The following is a 21,206-nucleotide window of genomic DNA, read 5'->3' as shown; positions in this document are numbered from 1 at the left end:
AGGGAACAACTCTGACTGGCACATGATCAGACAAAAAAACAAACAGAGTATTCAATGAAATGACGCATTTATTAAAAAAACAAAAAAATGAAAACGCTCGATCACGCAAATTTGACTGTCAAAATCGTGACCGTGATTAAAGTGATTAATTGTGCAGCCCTATCATTGACTATTATGCACACAATAATATTCTGTTTACAAACTCATCAATTGGACAAAAATACAATAAATGAGATGGTTTACAACTATATGAACTGTGAAACCATGTGAGCAGACATACAGACCTGTGTATGTGAGATAGATCACAGTGAGGAAGACCACACCAGCAGCAAGAGAGACTCCAAGGAAGAAGAGTGTCTGGAACTCCTGTCTGGTCAGCCTGTCCTTCAGGTACTGCAGGAAGGCATAGGCTTGGAGAAGTGCAAACACACCTGAGAAAGAAGCCCCAGACAGAAACAAAAGAATAAGCAAACATACGAAGGAATTTACGTTGCCTCCTGCTGGGTACATAGCAGGTTTACGTGGTTAGGAAGTGCTGTTGTCAGTTTGACAGAATTCACGTCAAAGCAGTTTGCGATAGCCCCTTTGGCTGCTCATGCAGATGTAAAAGCCAAATACTGCTCAAAGACATATTTCAAATGCATGATACAAGTGTGTGTGAATACTGTCTCTTTCCCTTGCCTAGTCTTTATATTTGCAACTCTGTCAGTCACACTTCTTCTGTGTCGTTCTGTATGTCTGGTAAATTCAATATATATATATATATATATAATTAGATATGCCTGCTTTCCCCCCTTTCGTCACCCATCCTTTGATAACTCTTGTGTGAAATCCCCCTATCATCCCGCTAGCACAACCCCCGCCCCCTATCAAGTCTTACCCATTTCCAAGGTTAAGTCCCTGTCTGTCTCCTGGTGAGCCCACATAGAGCTAACACACTTGTCGTATATGCCACCCCGCTCAGGGGCTGACATCCCAATGGTACCGACCGGTCCATGGCTCTGTCACTCTCTTCCTGTCTCCCACTGTTCTCCGTATGCTACACCAGATGTTCTGAGCAGCTGCTACCCCAGCAACGTAAAAACAGAAAGGCAGAGATAACGTTTGGTGGCACATTTTTTCAAAGCCTCTCATGATGCTGTTTGTGTTGAAGAGACACCGGAATACAGGGACACTTCAACGTAAGCTTGTTGTAGTTTTAAGAAAATCCTCAAGAAAAAAAAAAAAAAAAAGATGCTGGCCGTCTCCTTTAAGCTGCCAACGATGTCCTCTCCCAATCGGGATGTAAATGAACACAAGAACCATGCACATACATACAGTACGCAACCATCCGTGCTGTCAGGCAGCAGATGGGCCCACTCGAGTGGCGAACAAACTTGGCAATAAACTACCCGCAAGCCAAAATGAAAAGTACTTAAAAGTGCTAAACCCATATGGGTGGCTTGTGAAGTTGCTTACTTATTTCTATTTCGTAAATACATTCTGAGAAGGTCCTGTTTCCTTCTACACAGAGCATGACTAATGCAGTCAGCGCAGGGGGATTCCATCCCCGCCGCAGCCAATCAATCTTAAAGTGTGTACATCCACGGTACTGTACAGTGAGCTGTTTTGGATAACAAGCAAATGAAATGGCTTATATAAAGTCACACCTTTATAACATAAGTACAACTTCAGCAATCAGACTTTCCCTTGTGTTGCAGCATAAATGTTTTGCAGGGTCAGGGCAGGTTGGTGGAGGTTGACATGAATTCTGCAATCTCTGCATTGTATCAATGTGTCCTTGGATAACACCAAGATAACAGTGCTCAGGTACTTTATGCGTTGCACAGCTGAACAAACTGTGAAACAAAATAAATGAACCTGTGTCAGGACGCTGCACCTTATAATATGTAGACCACTTTAAAAATGTGGTAAAAATCTATCTATCTATCTATCTATCTATCTATCTATCATGAAGTGTTAAAATGAATTTCACTGTAGTTTAAGGTTGTATTAAGTCTGTGTTTTAGCACAAATGTAGCATTAAGTCAGCATTAACTGATTTTTGACCAGTTGTGGGCATTTTGTTTTTCCCCAGCATGTTCCCTTGGATCAGAGAGGCTCCAAAATCAGGGTAGCAGCTGTCGCCTTGGTCCCGCTCCATGTTCTGTGATGCCATGTTCAACTGCTACACTGCAGTGCCCTGCTACGTCCTGCTATGCCATGAACTACTACAAAGAACTGCTACAAACTACTATTTTTTTCTATTTTTGTTATTGCCACTCTTCATTCTAACCCCAACCGGCCCGTCAGACACCGCCTACCAAGAGCCTGGGTCTGACCGAGGTTTCTGCCTAAAAGGAAGTTTTTCCTCGCCACTGTCGCACTGTTGCTTGCTCTGGAGGAAACTATTAGAACTGTTGGGTCCTTGTAAATTCTGGAGTGTGGTCTATCTGTAAAGTGTCTTGAGATAACTCTTGTTATGAATTGATACTATAAATAAAATTGAATTGAATTGTTAAAACAGTGACATATTATCACCTAATTAAATTTGATATGGTAAACAGTTGTCTACTTAGACAGTGAACTGACACAGAGCTACATGAGGCTTTCATTTGGTAGTTAAAATAGCTAAAATGCACGATTGCATTTACAAAATAGTTGCTTAATTTGTATGGGGCAGGTAGTATACTAAAAGAAATGAGTGTGAATCAAACAGTTAAGCTGAGGGCTGTGCTATCAGCTCTGACATTTGGTGGAAAAAGGTATGATTGAGTCATAACTTGTTAAAAATCAGGCGGCAACATTTTCTAAGAAATGCTGACTTCCTCACTGCACTCTAGACGACATTCAGGTTAAAACTTTGTAGAAAGAAAATTTGTTCTTCCATGAAGCTCGCAGGATCAGCTACCTTGGAGGTAGAGAGGGTAGGACTCACCGGCAGCAGCCATGTGCTCGCTGGTCCTGATAGGCTGGAAGCCGACAAAAGGGATCTGCATCGACAGTACGAGGCCCACAATGTAGAAAGTGCTGTAAGCTGTAAAGACAGACGAGACAAACAGAGAGAGGGTAGATCAGATAAGAAATAAAAACAATCAAAATAAACAATTGAACAACTAAAAACCTTCTGCTCCACTACTGCAGTTTGGGTCCTACTAAGAGAAATCTATCTCAATAGAGGTATTTAAAGCCTATTGATTTTCACTGACGGACCTCAGAGGGAGTAAATACAAAATACCCAATCTAATGTCATCGCTGAGAAAATGGGAGCTGACTCGATGCAGTGTGGGGGGAGGCTTGGAGTGAGACGAAGACGCAGAGAACAGTTACCTTCGTAGCTGGGGGGAACCAATTCGCAGACACACCAGCTTAATTAACATTTCATACTCTTCCTGAAGATGTGCCTCGTTTTTGAAGTAGTTATGGCCGCCCTCAGCTATCTCTTTCTCACACATCTGCTATTGACTCAAGACAGGGGAAGAGAGGAATTGTGAGGTAATATAGACTGCAAGGCATTTGGGGGTTTTCTTTTTTTTTCGCCTATTTTTACGTTCCTTCGAAGTGACTGAGAGGCACCTGACTCTGAAAAGAGGGGCTGCAAGATGTAAAGAGGAGCGCAGGTGAGGAATATAGGACAAGCCTGAAGACCTAATTTCTTTTCTGTCAACAGAATATGTCTACAAATATGTTTCTCATTTGCAAAAAAAAAAAGAGTGCGTGAGGTTGCTGAATGATGCTCGGGCTGCAGACATCTTTAAACAACAATGAAGGTAGGAGGATACTTCATCTAACAGCCACGCATCATCAACTTAAAATTTTATTCTTTAACAACCATTTTGGAGAAAGAGCAGGAGATCAAAGCCCTCTCACTGTGAAGAGGCCATCCATTATTTTCAAAGCTCTCAAAGACTTTGCTTTGCAGTTACAGTATGTGGAACATACAGTCATGTGTAAAAGATACTTTGCATGGTATCATTTTTCTTGACCTCGACAGAAGTGCCTGCCGTGAGCTCATGACTAAGCGGACGACGGCAGTGTGGGGGGTTTAAGTATTGAGCTTGAGTTCAATGTGCCAAGAGATAATGTGCTGGAGCTGCCACATGCTCTGTTGAACTGGGATGTTCAGTGGAATAACAAGCATATCCTCTTCACCAGTGGCTCTGCCTCTGGTATTTGCAAATAATAAAATAAAAAATCTAACAGGATCAGGTAGCAGGTGGCTGCGTTTACTGTTAAGTGGTGTGTGGGTGTGTGGATGTCTGCACTGCCAATGATGGAATGCTTACGGTTGTGAAATATGAGCACAGGCGTGACTGGGCATTTGAGGATGTTTCAGGGTCAAATGCTTGGGCAACAATGTTGGGAGACACATAGAAGAGAGTAGTGCTTTGTCTGTTTATTGCATACATTTCTATTTCAATGGAAGACAATCTGAAAAGACTGCCAGTTCCCATTCAAGCAAATGTATGTAGGAGAAGTCACACAATAAAAGTAATTGTGTGTGCGGCTTACCGATGTAGACTCTTCTGCTGTAGCGTTGCATCAGCATCAGCACAAACACATGCAGGGGAATCAGGTTGATAATAAACACATAGCCTCCCCATGCTGACACCTGGAACACACATACAAAGAAATGTCATGTTAGTCAGCCTGCTAGGAATGGTCTTTATTTATAAAGATGTGGCCCGTATGATCAAGTATTCTTCATTTTGTTTTCTATTTCAAAGAACCTAACCCTGCTGAGTTGAGGCCTTCCTGTTAAAAAGCTACAAATCAGCTTTGCAGAACCGTTGTCACGTTTGCCTCAGTGACAGGAGGTAATCATAACCTCGAGTCCTGTTGGGACACAAAGGGTTTCCCATGTTACTATGTTACTAGTTAAAAACATATTATCGGAAAATACATATCACAAAACTGAAAACAGAGCTGCTACACAGTCACAGATCAGCGATGACCTGTTGAAGTTGTTGGGTCAGCAATCCCAAATAAGCCCCCAATGCCGAAGGTGTTTGTTGTATTTATTCTTTCTTGCTTTTAAAAAAGGTCTATATGGAAATGCAATAGAAAGTGCAGCTGCCAAAGTCTGATTGAAAGGTACTACAGTATAATCATCATAGCTCCAATATACAGTTTATAAATAAAAGTAAAAGCGGAATCTGTGCATTATTATGTGAAAATAAACATGAAATCACACAATTTGAATAAGATAAAAATGTAAATCAATTCATACATATAAAACACCTGCACGAAAATCACACACACCTTAAATAAAAATTCAAGAATGAATGTAAAACCACCTTACTGCCTCTTCACTATTAGACACAAGCTATTAAAACCTGACGTATATATAGAATCTATAAAAACTAGGTAATCATACTTTACTTGTTAGATGTAAAAAGTGAGATGCATCAATAACTTTAAAGGCTCCCCTAAAATTATACCTTAACCGTTTTTGAGGTCAGCTAAATAGCTAAAACGCTGGATGTGGGGGCTATAAAACAACTCTACAAAAGCATCACTGACAGGTTTTCAATTGCTAATATTTGACTACAGCAAAGGGCAAATGGGAACAGTGAGAGCACTAGACAGAGAGAGGAGAGCATAAAGAAAGTGTCAGTGTTGTAAAGTGCTTGAAAGTAAAACGGAAAGAGTGAATTAAACAGGAAAAGGGATTGCATGTACGAAAATTATTTGATCCTTTATTCAAAGCAGCTTGTCAGAAAGAACCCATTGCTCCTGCTCAGTATGATGAAAAGGGCATTTATTACACTTCAGCAATCACAGGAAAAATGTGCACATCATCTATAATTGATTAAAAAACACATGAACATGCTACATTAAGGCAGAGAGTAAACGAAATCTCCTAAATAAGTGCTTACTGTAGCTAAATGGTTTGGTGCAATTATTGTTTGGCAGTAGTAGTAGTATCTGTTCTCTCAGATGATGACAGCCAATTAGTGGCGTGTGAACTGTAACGTGAATGATTACCATTTTAAGTGTTGACACAGAGGCAGCTGATCGAGTCTCTGTTGCCGACTGGCTGGGAAGTAACTAAAAACACAACACTCAAAACAAAATGTGCAGTGCTACTGGCTCCGTTGCTGTAAAACTATAACAATTTTAAATGTCTAGTGCGAGTATGTATAACAGAAAGAGGAAAACAGTGCAGACAGTGTAATTCAAAGCCCTCTTTCTCTGCATTTGGTCAAAACTGGCACAAGACGAGATCTCACCCAGTCACTTAATTTTGAATTGATAGGTCATGGCATGTGTTAATTCCCAAAAACCATGCCAACCGCAAAACTGTTTATCTGGTAAAACGAAAATAATTGATTCTCTAAATTAGGCTCTAGCATCACTGAGTTGCACTATTGACTCAGAGTCAAAATAAAAAATAAAAATGAAGGTTGTTTTTTTCCCCCCCCCTTTGGGCACATAATTGGGCAGAAGCAGGAGGTCCAATGCCATTTGAGAGGGACGGAAGAAAGTGTTTTGGAAAAATTCCCATGGTCACTATTAACAAGTGTTCAGGGCAACTCAGAATCACCAGCAGCTCTAATTACTTGTGTAATTTACATACTAAATGAACAGGTAACTACCATTGTGCTACAGCTATAATTTGTATGGTTTGCCATTTTGGTTTATGAGTGTTTGTTTACCAAATTGGAATTGAAGCAAGGAGACACTTTACTTCCGCTGGCATAAAGCATCCATGTTTGGTAGCTATGTAGTGTTATTTAGCACGAAGTTGCCACCAGCCCTTTGTCCAAGCCACAGGCTAAGAGCGTAGGGCAGGAATCAGAAAATGTTTGGAGTAAAGTCTTTTTGCGGTTATCGCTCTCAGCATTTCATTCCGAGATTATCTGATGACCGCTGGGCAACATACAAAAGGAAATAGAGAACACAGCATGCAAAAGGGAGAAGGGTTTTTTAAGAGTGTGTGTGTGTGTGTGTGTGTGTGTGTGTGTGTGTGTGTGTGTGTGTGTGTGTGTGTGTGTGTGTGTGTGTGTGTGTGTGTGTGTGTGTGTGTGTGTGTGTGTGTGTGTGTTCTAACTGCATCATATTTAACACTAGCAGTTCCTCTCTGGTTCATTAAGAACACTTTAAGATTACAATAAAAACAGACTGCTCTGTGAATATTAGATTCCCTTTTGCATGGCTGTATGTGTGTTTGCCTGCAATATGAGTCAGATGGTGAACGCTCCAGGACTAAGCCTTGGGCATAGGCCAGACTCCGTTTTACATTGTACCCTTATCACAATAAAACTTAGATGGTGAAGTAAAGCAAGACTAGGAGTCTACAGCCATGTTACTAGTTCTGTGAGGCTGTACATGCACTTTGAGATAGATGCTAACATCAGCATGCTAACAATAACATGCTGACATTCTGAAGTATAGAGTCTACAATCTTAGTTTAGCAATTTTAGCATTCATCTACAAAGTCATTAGGATACATCTTATGTATACCTGTGAAAAAGGTGAACACTTTGACCAGCTGATTGCATTATTAATAGGCTTTATACTCTGGAGACATGGGACAATTCATCTAATAGTTGTTTAGATATTTTAATCTGGACCAAAGTGGAGGACTAACTGACCCCTGACATCCCTAGAACCACGCCGCTAGCATGGCTAAAGAAAACCAAGAAAAATCCTTTCATTACCTGAGGAGCCTTGTGTTTATGGCATTTAATCAATACTTGATTAAGCAAAGGAGCTTTTGGCATGCACTGAAGTTGCAGGTTGTTCTGACAGAGTGGAAGTTGGAGGGTTACGTGAGAAAAGTAAGCCAAAGCTTTGGGAATGAGCAGTGCATTTGCTCTGATCTGTCTGTCATCCTCCCACCCAATCTTCACCCTCACCAAATCCACCCTCAACCCTGGTGGGATGAAACCAGAACGGTTCCTGTGGCTCCTGTCCATCAGTAGGTCCCTGCTGCTCTGATCCTCTTCTTAATCGTGTCCTTCTCTGTCCTTTCTCCTATTATTATGCCAAAATCCAGGCAGGGGATCTGTCCCTCACTGTCTCCCTTTCTGCATTACGAGTGTCCCAGTTGATTAAGCCCTACGGGAAAACGTAGCCTTGGCTACATCCTGATTAAAATGACAGTAGCAGTGGGTCAACGAGTGGATGCAGCACGTTGTGTGGAGACTGTTGGGGTTGGGAGGTGTCAGTGGTGTTGATGGAGACATACAAGCCTAGTTTGCTACTCACTGCTAGAGGGCACATCTGCAACAGTGGGTGGGCGGCGGATACAGTACAGAGAAACACCACATTGCTGAGGAGAGGGGTAGAGAGGGTGTGAAGGAGAGAAAGTGGTAAGGAGAACGAAGCATGGAGACTATGTTCCCATTGCTTCTGACGAGGGCAGCGTGGAAGTTACACATCACAGCATTTTCTCTCTCCTGTCTTATCATTCTGTGTTTTTCTTCATCTCTGTCCACTATACCCCCTGTATCTTTCCACAGCTCTCTCTCTCTCTATCCTTTTGTCTGTGCCTGTCTCCATTCTCTGTTTTGTCTCCTATTCTATTCATCTGTCCATCACTCCTATCTCTCCAATCCTCTCTATGCCCCCTCGGACGCTGTGGCCCAGTGTGATCGATGAAGCTGGATTCTGTTTCATTTGATATCTGTCTCTCTACCGGCCACAGAGATTTAGCCTGGAATGAGCAAGAAGCTGGAGACTTTCATAGGCACTCAGGGTCCCTCACATACACATGCAAACAATCTGTCACTGCGGCATTGAGCCCAGACCGTCCTCTTATGTCATCTCTCTCATCAATCCCCTGATGGGTTTGTGCCTGAATTTATGAATAATGCAGGCAACACTGGCTAAACTGCTCCTCTTTTTCCATGCCTTGCCCATGCTGGACAGAGGACCAATGCTCCTAATACTACCATCTTAGGAGCACGGTTAATTATCAAGAACCAGATCTGAATTTATAACTACCTCCAAATACATATAAAGTGGGATTTGTTGTTGACAGACCAGGGGCCTCATTTATAAACATGGCGTACGCACAAAGGATGACATACGCCGCTCTCTAAGCAAGAATTGGGATTTATAAAAAGCAAACTTCACGGGAGAATGTGCGGTCCTCCACAGACACTCTGAGCCAGGTGTATGCACAGAAACGGGAGAATTGACATATTTCCTCTCATGGATAATATAAAGAATTCACAAACCCATTCTTACGATTAGTATCTTACACAAACACGGTTTGATTTTTGTTTGTTTTCACGGTTTGTTTTGCAGTAAAAAAAAACAAAACACTATTGTAAATTCACATAAATAAATATTTGCGGGGGAAAAAAACTGTTCTGTTATTTTTATTATAATATATTTATATTATGATTATATTGGCATGTTATGGAATTTTACTCATGAATAATAAACAGGACAAATAATGTTTACATTAATGTTTTTGATGCCTCTGTCTGGCGGAGCACTTTTTTTTTTTTTTTAAGATTTGTTGGGCATTATAGGCCTTTATTTGACATGAAAGCTGAAGAGCTGAAAGGGGGGGAGAGAGGGGGAATGAAATGCAGCAAGGGCCGCAGGTCAGAGTCAAACCCGGGCCCACTGCATCGAGGAGCAAACCTCTATATATGGGCGCCCGCTCTACCAACTAAGCTAACTGGGCGCCCACATTATTTTAATATGGTCATCATATACATTATCATAGTGTGTTATACAGTGTTTATTTTTATGGCTTTAGATCCTTTTATTTTTGTTTTAAATGTTTGTTTTTTTATATACACTGTAGGTCTAAAGCATGTTTTACCTACTGTGAAAGGTTCAATAAAAAGTTTTACCAATTTTATGCTCCTTGCGCAGAACTATTTGTCATTTATAATTAGAGTCACCTTTAACTTCTTAGATACAATCAGATTGGTGGATAGAAAAAGGCAAACCACGTGTTATGACGCACAACGGCTGGCTTTGCACTATTGGGAGATTTGGCAAATGGAGACCCGACAGCAAGAAGACTTGCTGGCATCGAGGATGAGTGTCTTCAGAGCCAGTCCCAACTGCCTCGAGCTGTCCTATAGGACCTCTGTGCTGTTTTGGGCCCAGCGTTGCAGAAGAGCGCTCTGAGAAACCACACCATGCCAACACCTATCCCACTTCAAGAGGGGTCAGCTCTGGCGTCCCGTGGCAGAAACACACTCTCTGTGTAGCGCTAGGCGTTTTTTGCATCAACTTTAACATCTGAACTTTTCTTCTCTCTTTTTTTTCTTCCAATTTGGGCCACGGTCCAACCTCTGAGGCTGTGACATCAACTGGGTCTGCAACATGTCACTCAAAAGCTTTTTTTTGGCATTAGTAATGCCCACAATGTGCCCTTCAAACATATTTTTCTCTTTTCCACCTCTCTAACAAGAACTACAACTTCACAGCGAGTAAAAGTCCGTGATTATTAATTTGGAGAGTTTCACCGACTACTTAAGGGCAATTATGGGCGTGACATGAAGCCTCCAAAGATGCACTACGTTTAGAGTCGATCTTGATTTATAAAGGGAATCCGGCGTAGAAAGTGCATGTGCACGGGTTTAGAAATCCCAATATTTCTGCAAGTACTAACATCCTACGTTTTGCCCGGACGCCACATCTGATGCAAATTTGCCGCAGTTTCATAGATGAGGCCCCAAAGCTACTTTACAAAAAGCATTTGCAATAACTGGCAATAGTTTCATAAGAAGGAAGAAGTCTGACTAAAATGACAAAGCATTTCCTGCAGCAGTGTATGAGAATAGAGCATTTTTAATGTCCACTCTTGTCATCACAGTGCCGAAGAATCAGTTAGTGCCAGTGCGTTCAACTCAGGTAAGGACAAGTATAACAGGGAATGTTCTTTGTGCATGCCAAAATACAGAATATTTATATTTGTCTACATTTTCCATTTAACTGAAAAGATTGGAACAAAATACCTTGTCACTTATGTCGATTATTTTTAGGGCAGCGCAAACATGCTGCGGTTTTAGTTTTAAATATTGTTTAATGTCATTGAGGTCAATGAGGACTTAAACTGATAAAAAGGCTAGTTGGTTGCACAATAGTAAAACAAAACAAACGCACGCAAAATAGAAAACGCAGATACACAAATCATATACTGTACTCAAATATCAAATAAAAATAGAAATGGTTAAAAAGCAGAGTAAACAAGAATTTAAAAAATAAGTGAAATTATAATTAAAAATCAATAGATGGTAACAAGTCATGATGTGATTTTGACTTACAATTCTCATTGGGATAAAAAAGGAGGATTAAATCAAATCTGTGTATCGTTACTGTGTAGCCAGTGTGTTTGTGTCAATGTTTGTGTGTGTGAACTATTCTCACCATGTAGAAATAGGAAAGACAACAGCCAATGGTCCAGAATACAGAGCCTGTCTTCACGGACTTCACCTACGAGAAAAAAACAGTCTGTTACGAATAGATCCATATGATCAACATCAAATAAGACAAGTAGATCAACAGATGGTCTATCAAGGAAATTAGAAACCAAAAAAAAAAAAAACGTGGATGCACATCCTATATAATAACATGATCAATTGCAGTGGAACATGTTTTAATCTGGACTGAGAGACAAGCTCTCCTTCCTCGCCACAGGCCGATAAAGCAGACAAGTATACATTAATATTTTAAAAAACACTGATAATGATAAACTCTCACACTCACACACACACACCCCAAATTTAACAGTGTACTTTTGAATTCAAAATCAAACTCTGGGAGAGTACATGTGACAATGGATGAGAGGGGAGGAGATGATTACATCCAACAATGACAGAGTTGCTAGTAATACCTAGCAGAGCATCCCGGCTAGACCACTGGATCAATTAACTGCACAGACAGACATGCTGACGCTGCTTCAAACTGTTGGCGCATGCACAAAAATAAACTGTCCTCAAGCACTGCTTTCCTCATGTGTTGAGGTGGGCCACAGTAAGTAGTTTGGCGGTGACCTGATTATCAGTCTCTCCTATACAAAAGGTGGAACTTGTTGTTGCTCGGTTTAGGTCAACAGGACTAAAGTGCCATTGCGATTAGATTTCTGTCTCTAGGGGAGATGGGGGTGATATTTATATTAATAGTACAAGCCCTGGTCACATTTACTGTGCAAGCTGGTGTGTTCTCCTCAGACAATATTCCTGCTGAGGTTAAGCCAAAATTAGTGTGCAGCCTTGCACTGTCCATTCAGAGGCATGTATATATTCAACTGGCGTCTCAACCCCCTTTTCGAACTGCCCTCACAGCCTCCACTCGCTTTGTCAAGACACAGAAGTCACAGTGTGATACCAGCCCAGATAATTAAATGTGAGTCAAGAGAAAGAGTGGCATTACTGTTACAACATTATAGGCATGGTGCACGGGGTTAGAGCGAGGCAGTGAAACTCTGTTTGTGTATGTATTCATGTTACGGAGAGCTGTGGTGTTAAAAAGAGCAGCTCTCCTGGGGTCTGAGAGGATTCAATTATAGATTATAGGATGGTGTGTGTGTGTGTGTGTGTGTGTGGGTTAAGAGAGAGGGGGTAAACAGAGATTAAGCTAGCGAAGTTGAATGGGTTATTAGCGTATAAAATGAAGGAGTCGGATAATGAAGATTGGGCTGAGACTTGAGTGGCTCTGTGCGTTTTTGCCACATGAAGGAGAGGACGAGGAACAGAGTGGAAAAAAGGAACGTGCAATAGTGAAATACAGGAATAGAGCAAGGTGGTAAAGAACAAGAGAGAAGAGGCAGAACGCAGCTAGAGCAAAACAATGGGAGGGACAAAAGAAGACAAGGACAATTAAAGGGAGACAAGATTGAAGAAAGACGGAGAGGAGGAAAAGAAAACGCAAAGACAAATGTAGGTAAATGAGACTGATAATGGGAAGCAGTGGTGCATGGCCGAGATGATTGTTTTCAGGGCCCTTGCCAGATAGAACCGAGGACGTGAGAAGCGGTAGGTGATTGGAGAGGGATTTTTTTAGATGGCACTGCTTTGCTGATGACACATCACCTTAAGAGGCAGTGATGGCTGCTTCAAAGAACACCTGCCTCACTTGTAGACGTATTGTCCATACACGCAAGCGGACAGGAGGTAATTATAAGCGCAGAGATAAATCGATGTCCCTAACACATATTTCCTAGTGTGAGACAAATGGTTATGGTGGCCGTATTTGGAGACTCCTGCAGAGTTAAAAATGATTTCATATGGACACAGGACAAAAACATCTCATATGTATTAGGGACAAAATGCATTGGATGGGTAAGGATTATGGCTCTGTTGTTTAAATGTAAAGGAGCCAAATGTGCTTTAAAAAGGTTTTTTAGAGCACATTTGGAATGTGCTGTGAAAATAAGAAACATATCTATTTGTCTACATAAGAGGCTGACAAACATTTCAATTGTTAGGCAAATTATCAATTATGATCTGGGCGCTACAACTTGCCATGACTGTTCTTATTATTTGAAACATTTATATATATATATTAAAAAAAAAAAACAGAATCACATGTGAGTGGTATTACCATTTCAAAACTGACTGAGAAAGTGAGAAAGAAAAACATTATGAGGGTGGAGTGTATTATTCTAGAATGCAGGTATTTCATAACGCATTTCATCAAGATTTCACCTTTAACACAGTTCACGTCTCTGCAGCTTTGCAGAGTGTGCAGTCCTTCTTGCCAAACTGTCTTAATATGCCTCATCTCAATAAAAAAATTCTGGCATCATTTGGTTTTGTTTCCTTGCTCTCTCTTTTAATATACAGTTAATTTGCCAGGCAAACTGTCTTCATGATGTGCTTTTTTGTTTTGGTATAGTCACATGTGACTGGTTTTGCATTGCAATCTAACTATTGTCTAATCTACTGTTTGATGTGCTGCTCTTTGTTTTTGTTTTTTTACTAAAAATGTTGGTGGTAATGATCATTACTTGTTGGGTGTTAGTCTTTGTTGGTCTCAATAATTAGTGGGTCTGTTCCTAGCTTAAGTAACACACAGACAGATCAGTTTCCTTGAAATATGATTTAAAGGGCTCTGCAATGTCAGTGACTTCAAATTCAGTGTGAATTGTTTTCTTATGTACATACAGTACATATAAAAGCCTGTATATACTGTACATGTGTGCATAATATACATTTCTAATGTGTCCCAAATCACTGTATGTTTAAGGATGTAAACTCCCCAATTGAAACTATTAGCTGTTTGGTTTCAATCTCCTGAGTCGGCACACAGACACAGTGCCAGGTGTATTGTATCGGGACTTAAACACAACGGGCATGCTTAGCCAGCCACCTGGATACCAAATTCTAGGTAATTGCCAAATCAGAAACCGTGAGGGAGTTGTCCACACGATCGAGCCGAGTGTCTACTATCACCATGAAACCGCATGTGGACATGCATCCATGTACGATTTGACAAAGTGACATAAACTGGGATGGCTGAATCCTCGGACAGATAAAAGCTCCCTTCCAACCCGGCGGCAACTGTACTTCCAAGCTTGTTACTCTGTGACAAACCGCAGTGAGGCATGGCATGATGAAATACCTGCACCACTACTTCTACCTGGATGAAAGCCTCCACTGCGCAGCATGTCTTTACGCTTGAGTATAAAAGGGAAATCAATGCCTTGAAGGTAAAATAAAGAAATGGACAAATCGCCTACGAGCTACTATTACCATTCACTGCTTTTCTACAACTTGACAGTTAGAGTACTGTTTTTTATGCTCACCAGTCTGTCTAACATGGTCCCCCCCTGCCATTTAACAAATGTGTGAATGTAGTTTTTTTTTCTATAACTATTACATTACAACCGTTAAATTATACATCTAAATTGAACCTGGAAACCCTACATTTTAGAGTTTAAATAAAAATATCAAAACTGTATTTATTTTGGAAAACCAAAAAAGTACAACATGTTGAGGCTGCCTTTTTGTTGAGTAGTTTGCAAAGTTTTGCAGCATCTACAACAACTATGTTTCATTTGTAGCCCCTTATGAAAAGATCTTCATGCACGCACAGGTGATGTGAACATAAAGTGACAACCTTGCCCAGTAGGAGCGTTCGCCCCGTGTAAGCTGAGTCCTTTGCAGCGGCCCGGGTTTAAATCCAACCTGCGGCCCTTTGGTGCGTGTCTTCCCCTCTTTTTCTCTACCCACTTTCCTGTCTATCCACTGTCCCTAGCAAATAAAAGAGAAAACCCCCATAAAGATTATCTAAAAAAAACAAAGTGACAACCTCAATTTCCATGTTTCTGAATTAAACATCTGCGACTTGCAGGAAAACATGACTTTGCATTTGTTGTGTGGATAGTTTAGGCTTAACTGTAGCCTGAATATGTTACTGTACTGTGAACATGTGTGTTGTACAGTAAACTATCAGCTAAGACGGAACATTTATAGTGAATGCTAATGAACACCGTTTTATGACCTCTAAATAGATGTTTGCATACATGTGAGGGCTACTGCAGGCCTTGCTCTGTTTTGAGTTGAAAAGTACTCTAACAGCTGCAGGCAGTCATGTTTGAAAGCTGCGGGTATAATAAAAAAAAATCATCAATGTTGTATCATTGTAGTTTATTTGCCTGCCTTATCTATGACCAAGTATGCAGCTACAGTTGGTCAATAACAGACATGTAGCTTATTTGCAGCATTGCAGCAGCCTATCATGTGATAATCTTTTCTAGATAATACCCAAAGCTTCTGAGTTAAAACAAAATGTGATGTCATTTGCCAAAGTAACCAAGTTGCACGTGCAAAGAAGAAGACATAAAATAAGCTTTAGAAAGGAGCAAACCAATGAAAGCAATGGTTGACTGCTGGTATTTGAATTTATTCATTTCTGTTAATATTTGTCTACTATAACGTTTTCAGCCAGAGATAAAGATGGCTAACGACAGTGTTACCTACAACTGCTTTTCTTTACAGCAAAGCATTAAGGATAGCCTTAATGATTTCCAAAGAAATTATATTGCACAGGCACTTTCACAGCTAAATGTTTGTTTGTGAAAAGGCCGTGCATGTACTCCTTTTTATTTAATAATAAAAATAAAAAATAAATAAAAATAAAATAATAATAAAAAAGGGCCTGTGCAGCTGATTGCAGATCACTTCCTTACAAACAATTCAGTCTTTCACATCGATAAATTTGACAAATTTAAAATTTGGACTCTTTGAATGTTCATATTCATTTGACACCTGCTCCTGTGCAGTTTAACTGTGCAAGTGTAAGATTCTTTCACAGTGATTGACTATAATTGCTTCACTGTAACCTCTTATCTTTATATTCTATGACTGCTGTCTACGGGAATATGAGGCAGTTTTGTTAATAGAAAATCATTTTATTGACTAGAACTATGCCCACAGAGCCCTAAAGATAAGCAGTGATATCCATGTGTTTTGCTAAAGCAATCCTCCCTGACCTCAGCAGAAGAAACAAGATTACTTTTAACTGTAACATCAGGTAATGACCACATCTTTTAATTTCATCGTATTGAACCAGAAGAACCAGCTAGACATCCAGATCTTTTAAGTCCAGGGCTGCCAGAATGCACAGTCTTCAAATGGTCAGAATTGTGGCAGTCTGGTCTTCAACCAGCCAAAACAGCTCGTCATTCCACTTTTCATTACCCTCCACTCTGTGCCCTGTTGGCAATCATATTAAGTTCAGGTCACTAAAGCTCACTTACAAAAGTAGGAAAAAATATGGCGCCCATCTACCTGAATTCCCTCATTCAGGTGTATGAGCCTTGTCTTTTGCTACAATGTGCAAGTGGCCGATGAATAGTCCTACTGTCAGTGCTGACCAGTGTTTCCCGCACAGACTAATTTGTGGAGGTGTGCCACAATCAGCACCGGACGCCACACATTGTGTTTTGTTATTTATTTTTTTTAAACGCTATTTAAAACATGCATTTGTTCAGCTGCATTTCCTTTTCCTGCTCTTCTCCATCTCTCTGTCACTCTACACACACATACACAACCCCTCCCCCACTGCGCACACAACGTTTGTCTCTAAGAAAACAGTGTTGCCAACTTCGCGACTTTTCAGACCCCCTTTGCGACTATTTTTTCCACAAAAGCGACCAGTGACAAATATGGCAACTTTGTGTAGAAAAGAGCAACTTTCTGTAAAAAAAAGTCAGCAGTATTGTCCAGCAAGGTATTTCTCTCTCCTGTGGCCGCTAAAACAGTCACTTCTCTCTGAATCGGTTTTGTGAGCAGCAGTGGAGCAGCCCCTGCCTTCCCCTCTCTCTTTATGTGCAACAGAACTGCACAGTGCCCATGCAGGTAGAAAGGGGACAAGGAACAGGGTGTGGGGGCCGGCATAGGTACAAGAGACAGCAAGACGCAACGGGAGAAAGACGCAGCCGAGCTGGCCTGGCCCTGGGCAAGCCAGCCTTCTTTGAGAATTCTTTATTGATCTTTTTTTCCTCCCTTTGTAGAATTTCTTTTTCACTTCAAAGATAGGTTACCTAAGTAATAATAAAATAAATAAATTAAAATTTCTGTATTGAATTTGGGATTATTTGGCTAAAGATTTCTATTTCTTTCTACCTTGCTGACACAACCACTATCCTGTATGCAAATGATTGCATAAGGATGTTAGACATATGCAAATGAGCGTAGGACCTTCAGCTTGGATGTTTTTTTTTAGCTTTCAATGTCTAACGCAGGACAAGGATAACAAGGACAAAGTTGTTTTGGGAACAAAATTTTGTTACATACAAAATAAATCTGACCTTGTTGAGCACAGTGAAGGTGTGAATTCAACAAGGTCAGCCGCCCTGTAAGCAGGTAAGTGAACGCGCTGTATTCACTTGTGTATTTGAAAAAAGGAAAGAAAAATTGGTGGGGCACCCATTCAACCTTTAACCCAAGATCTTTTTTTAAATTCTACTCGTAAGGTCATCTTCTTGTGAAGGTGATACAGTGCAACATTTTGTTTCCTGGGCTCCACATGGTCGGCAAAGATGCCCTGTGTGCCTTTTAAGCCTCTGGATAAATAAATAAAAAATAGGGCTAATTCTCTGGATAGGTAAAGCCTGTCCTCAGAAACAATGTGTCTACATTTCTCCCCAATAATGAGGGCAGAAATGTAGACACATTGTTTCTAACAAAGGAGAAGTTTAAACTGACCTAAAATACATTTTTATGTACAGTTCCTCATTGCAGTTTTCCATCAAACGACCAGTGTACATACCCAGAGGTAGTAGGTAAATTGCAGGGCGAAGATGGCGATGCCCTCATTGTCAAAAGAGCCTGCGACGGAGCGGGAGATATAGCCAGGCACGATGGCAATGAAGCAGGCCGCCAGGAGCCCTGCACCCTGGTTCCACAGCTCCCGCGTCAGCAGGAAGGTGGAGATGGCTGTCAGACCGCTGAACACCGGAGCCAGAAAGACACACACATCACGGATGTGGACAGTGATGTGGAGCAGGTTGAGCATGTAGTGGATGAGGCCGGCAGTCACCATCAACCCCGGGTATACCTGAGTGAGGGGGCAAAGAGAGAGGTTGAGCAAAATAAAGGGTGAGAGGGATATTGAGGACAGAAAGGAAAATAATGTGACACCCGAGTAGACAGATGGGTGATTGTTGGTAAAAAAAAAAAAGGCATGTTATGACGTAAACTTGGGTTTTAGGTAACGGTTTTCTGATGTTTTGTGGACAGATCAGTTAATCAAGAAAATAATTGTGGGATTAATACATTATAATCTTTTGATGAAGCCTTAGACATAAGTAATGGAACCATAAAAGGTGCCACGAGGGGGAAAATATTTTAGATAAAGACAAGAACAATTCTGGGCATTACAAACTGGAGGACCATGGAACATAATAAGCTACATTATTATCAATGCATTTTATTGAATGAGACAAAGGCATCTACACCAACACACTTATTTAGAGCCAGTAGATTATTCTCTTGAAAAAGGCCAAACATACGCCATGCTCAACTTAAAAATGTTGTCAAAAATAGATTGCCATGTATAGTGTTCTCTAACAAAACATTCAGTCGAAGCTGTGACCTAGGTAGGCGAGGCCTCGTGGCCCTGTCTTGTCTATACGTGAGAGCCGATCCAATTACAGCCCTCTGCAGTACACTGGCTGTATGTTATGCTATGTTTAGCGTGTGACTGATGTTCCTGATATGTGCTCACTGTAGCTGTAGACCATGCTCTTTGCCTCGCTGCTAACAAATTCAGATCTTCGCATCTCTAATTAGCCGGTGCCTAGGAGACCTAATCTTTATCAGCCAATCTACTTCAATGAAAATCAACCATGTCTTGCCTCTCGGCTCTAAGGATAGGACTCAATCTAAAGGAGCAGTATCCTGTCATATACAAAATTACGGTTGTAATTATGAGCCATTTTGAACTCCGTGTTAGGGCCCAGGTCTCCAAAACATTACAGAGATGATTGAGATTGTTCATCACAGCCTACCTCAAGGTTTGGCTAGATGGCAAAAAAATAAAAAAAAAAATAAAAAAAATTCTGTGCATAATTTACAAGAACTTTTCTCCAAATTAGCATTCAAGAACGCCACACGTTACATGTTCCTTATGAAAATATCAACAACAAAATGACTGTTACCCAAAAGGCATGTAAGTCATTGTCCTTATGGCAACAAAGAGTGGTTTATTGGCTTGACAGCCTGCTGTTGTTATGGACTGTCACATTAGAGAAGCCTTCCTTTCTTATCTACAGCTCAGAAGAAAGAGCAACTGACAGTCGTCCTCTGGGGATTGGATGATGGGTGGGAGTAAGAGGGGAAATAAGAAGAGAGAGGGCAGCTGGACTGGTCTAAGCAGGAAGGCTCCATACTGTCATATTAACTGATATTGCCGCATCCGTTCCAAGTGGTGTAACCCATCCAAGACTTAATGCTATTAATACACAATGAATGAGGACGTTCAGGATAATGTGCCCGATTTTGAATAAAGAATAGAGACAAAGTGGAGGTGAGAAAAGACAGCCATACGTTAGAGAAAGGCAAAAGCAGACAGCTGCTGCGAGATGATGAAAGATAAAAAGGCAGAGAGGTTAAAGAGAATGAGGAAAAGTGAAATGTAGTGAATGAAAGGAGAGAAAGGGTATATTAAACAGAGCGCAGGCAGGTAAAAGGTTTACTGTAACAGAAAAGAGCCTCACGGTTTTTTTGGTAGAGCAATGGTGATTTTTGAAATTCCACCTGGAGCCAGAAGTCACAGGCCACCACTCCACATGTGAAAGGAGACATTGTTACAATGTCAAGACACGTTTTGGAAAAACGTGACGGGAATGTACTGTCAGAAAGTTTTCTAAACAAAAGCCATTGATTGTACCTGCATCACGGGCAACTTGAGAAACACTGCACCAATCTGAGATGAACCCAGCCCTTGTCCACACCCCTGCGTGTTTTAAAAGCACAAGCTTGATGCAAATAAGAGCTCTCACATATTCATTTTAAAATTTGAATACAGTGTGGGAGTAAAATAAATGCCCTTTTTTCCTGAAGCCTGACTGTGTTCAGAAAATTATCTAGCTCAGTCATGCAAACAAGTGGGATTTTGACAATTAGCCTACACAGTAAATAGAGTGAGTGGCTTTCTGTTACTCCCGCAACTACCATCCCGGTGGAACAAGTCACCAGATTATCCTAGCAACAGAACACAGATCAGCCCTTATATAAAAGAGAGCAGGTAAAAGTCTGAAATGGACGTGGTTCTATCGCTATACCAGCTGGATGAACCTCTGCAGTAGCTCGGTCAGATCACCTTCCTGCATCAGTTTCTGGATCTTGCTCCATTTTGCATAGATGTGCATGTTATACAGAGACATTTGAATTTAGCATGGCCAACCGAACGACCCATCCACCTGCTTTTGAAATTCCTGTGAACACTACAAGACATGATGTGACTGTGTGAAAGTGCCTGACTAAACTTCTTTCAAGTCAAATGTGGGTTGTCAGCAGACCTAAGGACAAGGTGGCACTTTTTTCAACTTTGTTTTTAATCATTAACAGATCCCACTGAAAGACCAAATCAACAATGTATTAGTTCATCTGTCAATACTTTGACTTCCCTACCCCGTCTGTCAACCATTCACCTGCAGTGCATCATTCTTCAGGACAGACAAAATTACTTCAATTAGGTTGGTAAAGCGACATGTTCAGTGATTCCAATATTAACAGTATCATCCTCTTAGTGGCAATGGTGTGGACGCAACCATCTGCCGACAATGTTCGGCATAACAC

General features: G+C 40.9%; 1 protein-coding gene across 1 annotated transcript in view; it reads right to left on the bottom strand.

Annotated features, from left to right (window-relative positions):
• Positions 1-21,206, bottom strand: part of stt3b (STT3 oligosaccharyltransferase complex catalytic subunit B) — a 77,049-nt gene that overhangs the window by 15,615 nt on the left and 40,228 nt on the right. The window contains exons 3-7 of the mRNA XM_032535594.1: positions 18,175-18,462; positions 11,326-11,391; positions 4,492-4,591; positions 2,918-3,016; positions 285-431 (exon numbers count right to left, since the gene is read on the bottom strand). Coding sequence (XP_032391485.1) covers positions 285-431; positions 2,918-3,016; positions 4,492-4,591; positions 11,326-11,391; positions 18,175-18,462 — 700 coding nt within the window. The remainder of the gene's footprint in view (positions 1-284; positions 432-2,917; positions 3,017-4,491; positions 4,592-11,325; positions 11,392-18,174; positions 18,463-21,206) is intronic.

The sequence above is a fragment of the Etheostoma spectabile genome, chromosome 14, assembly GCF_008692095.1.
Source record: "Etheostoma spectabile isolate EspeVRDwgs_2016 chromosome 14, UIUC_Espe_1.0, whole genome shotgun sequence".
Taxonomy (NCBI): Eukaryota; Metazoa; Chordata; class Actinopteri; order Perciformes; family Percidae; genus Etheostoma; species Etheostoma spectabile.
The sequence above is the reverse complement of the archived record's forward strand: the minus strand, read 5'-3'. Positions and strand labels throughout refer to the sequence as shown.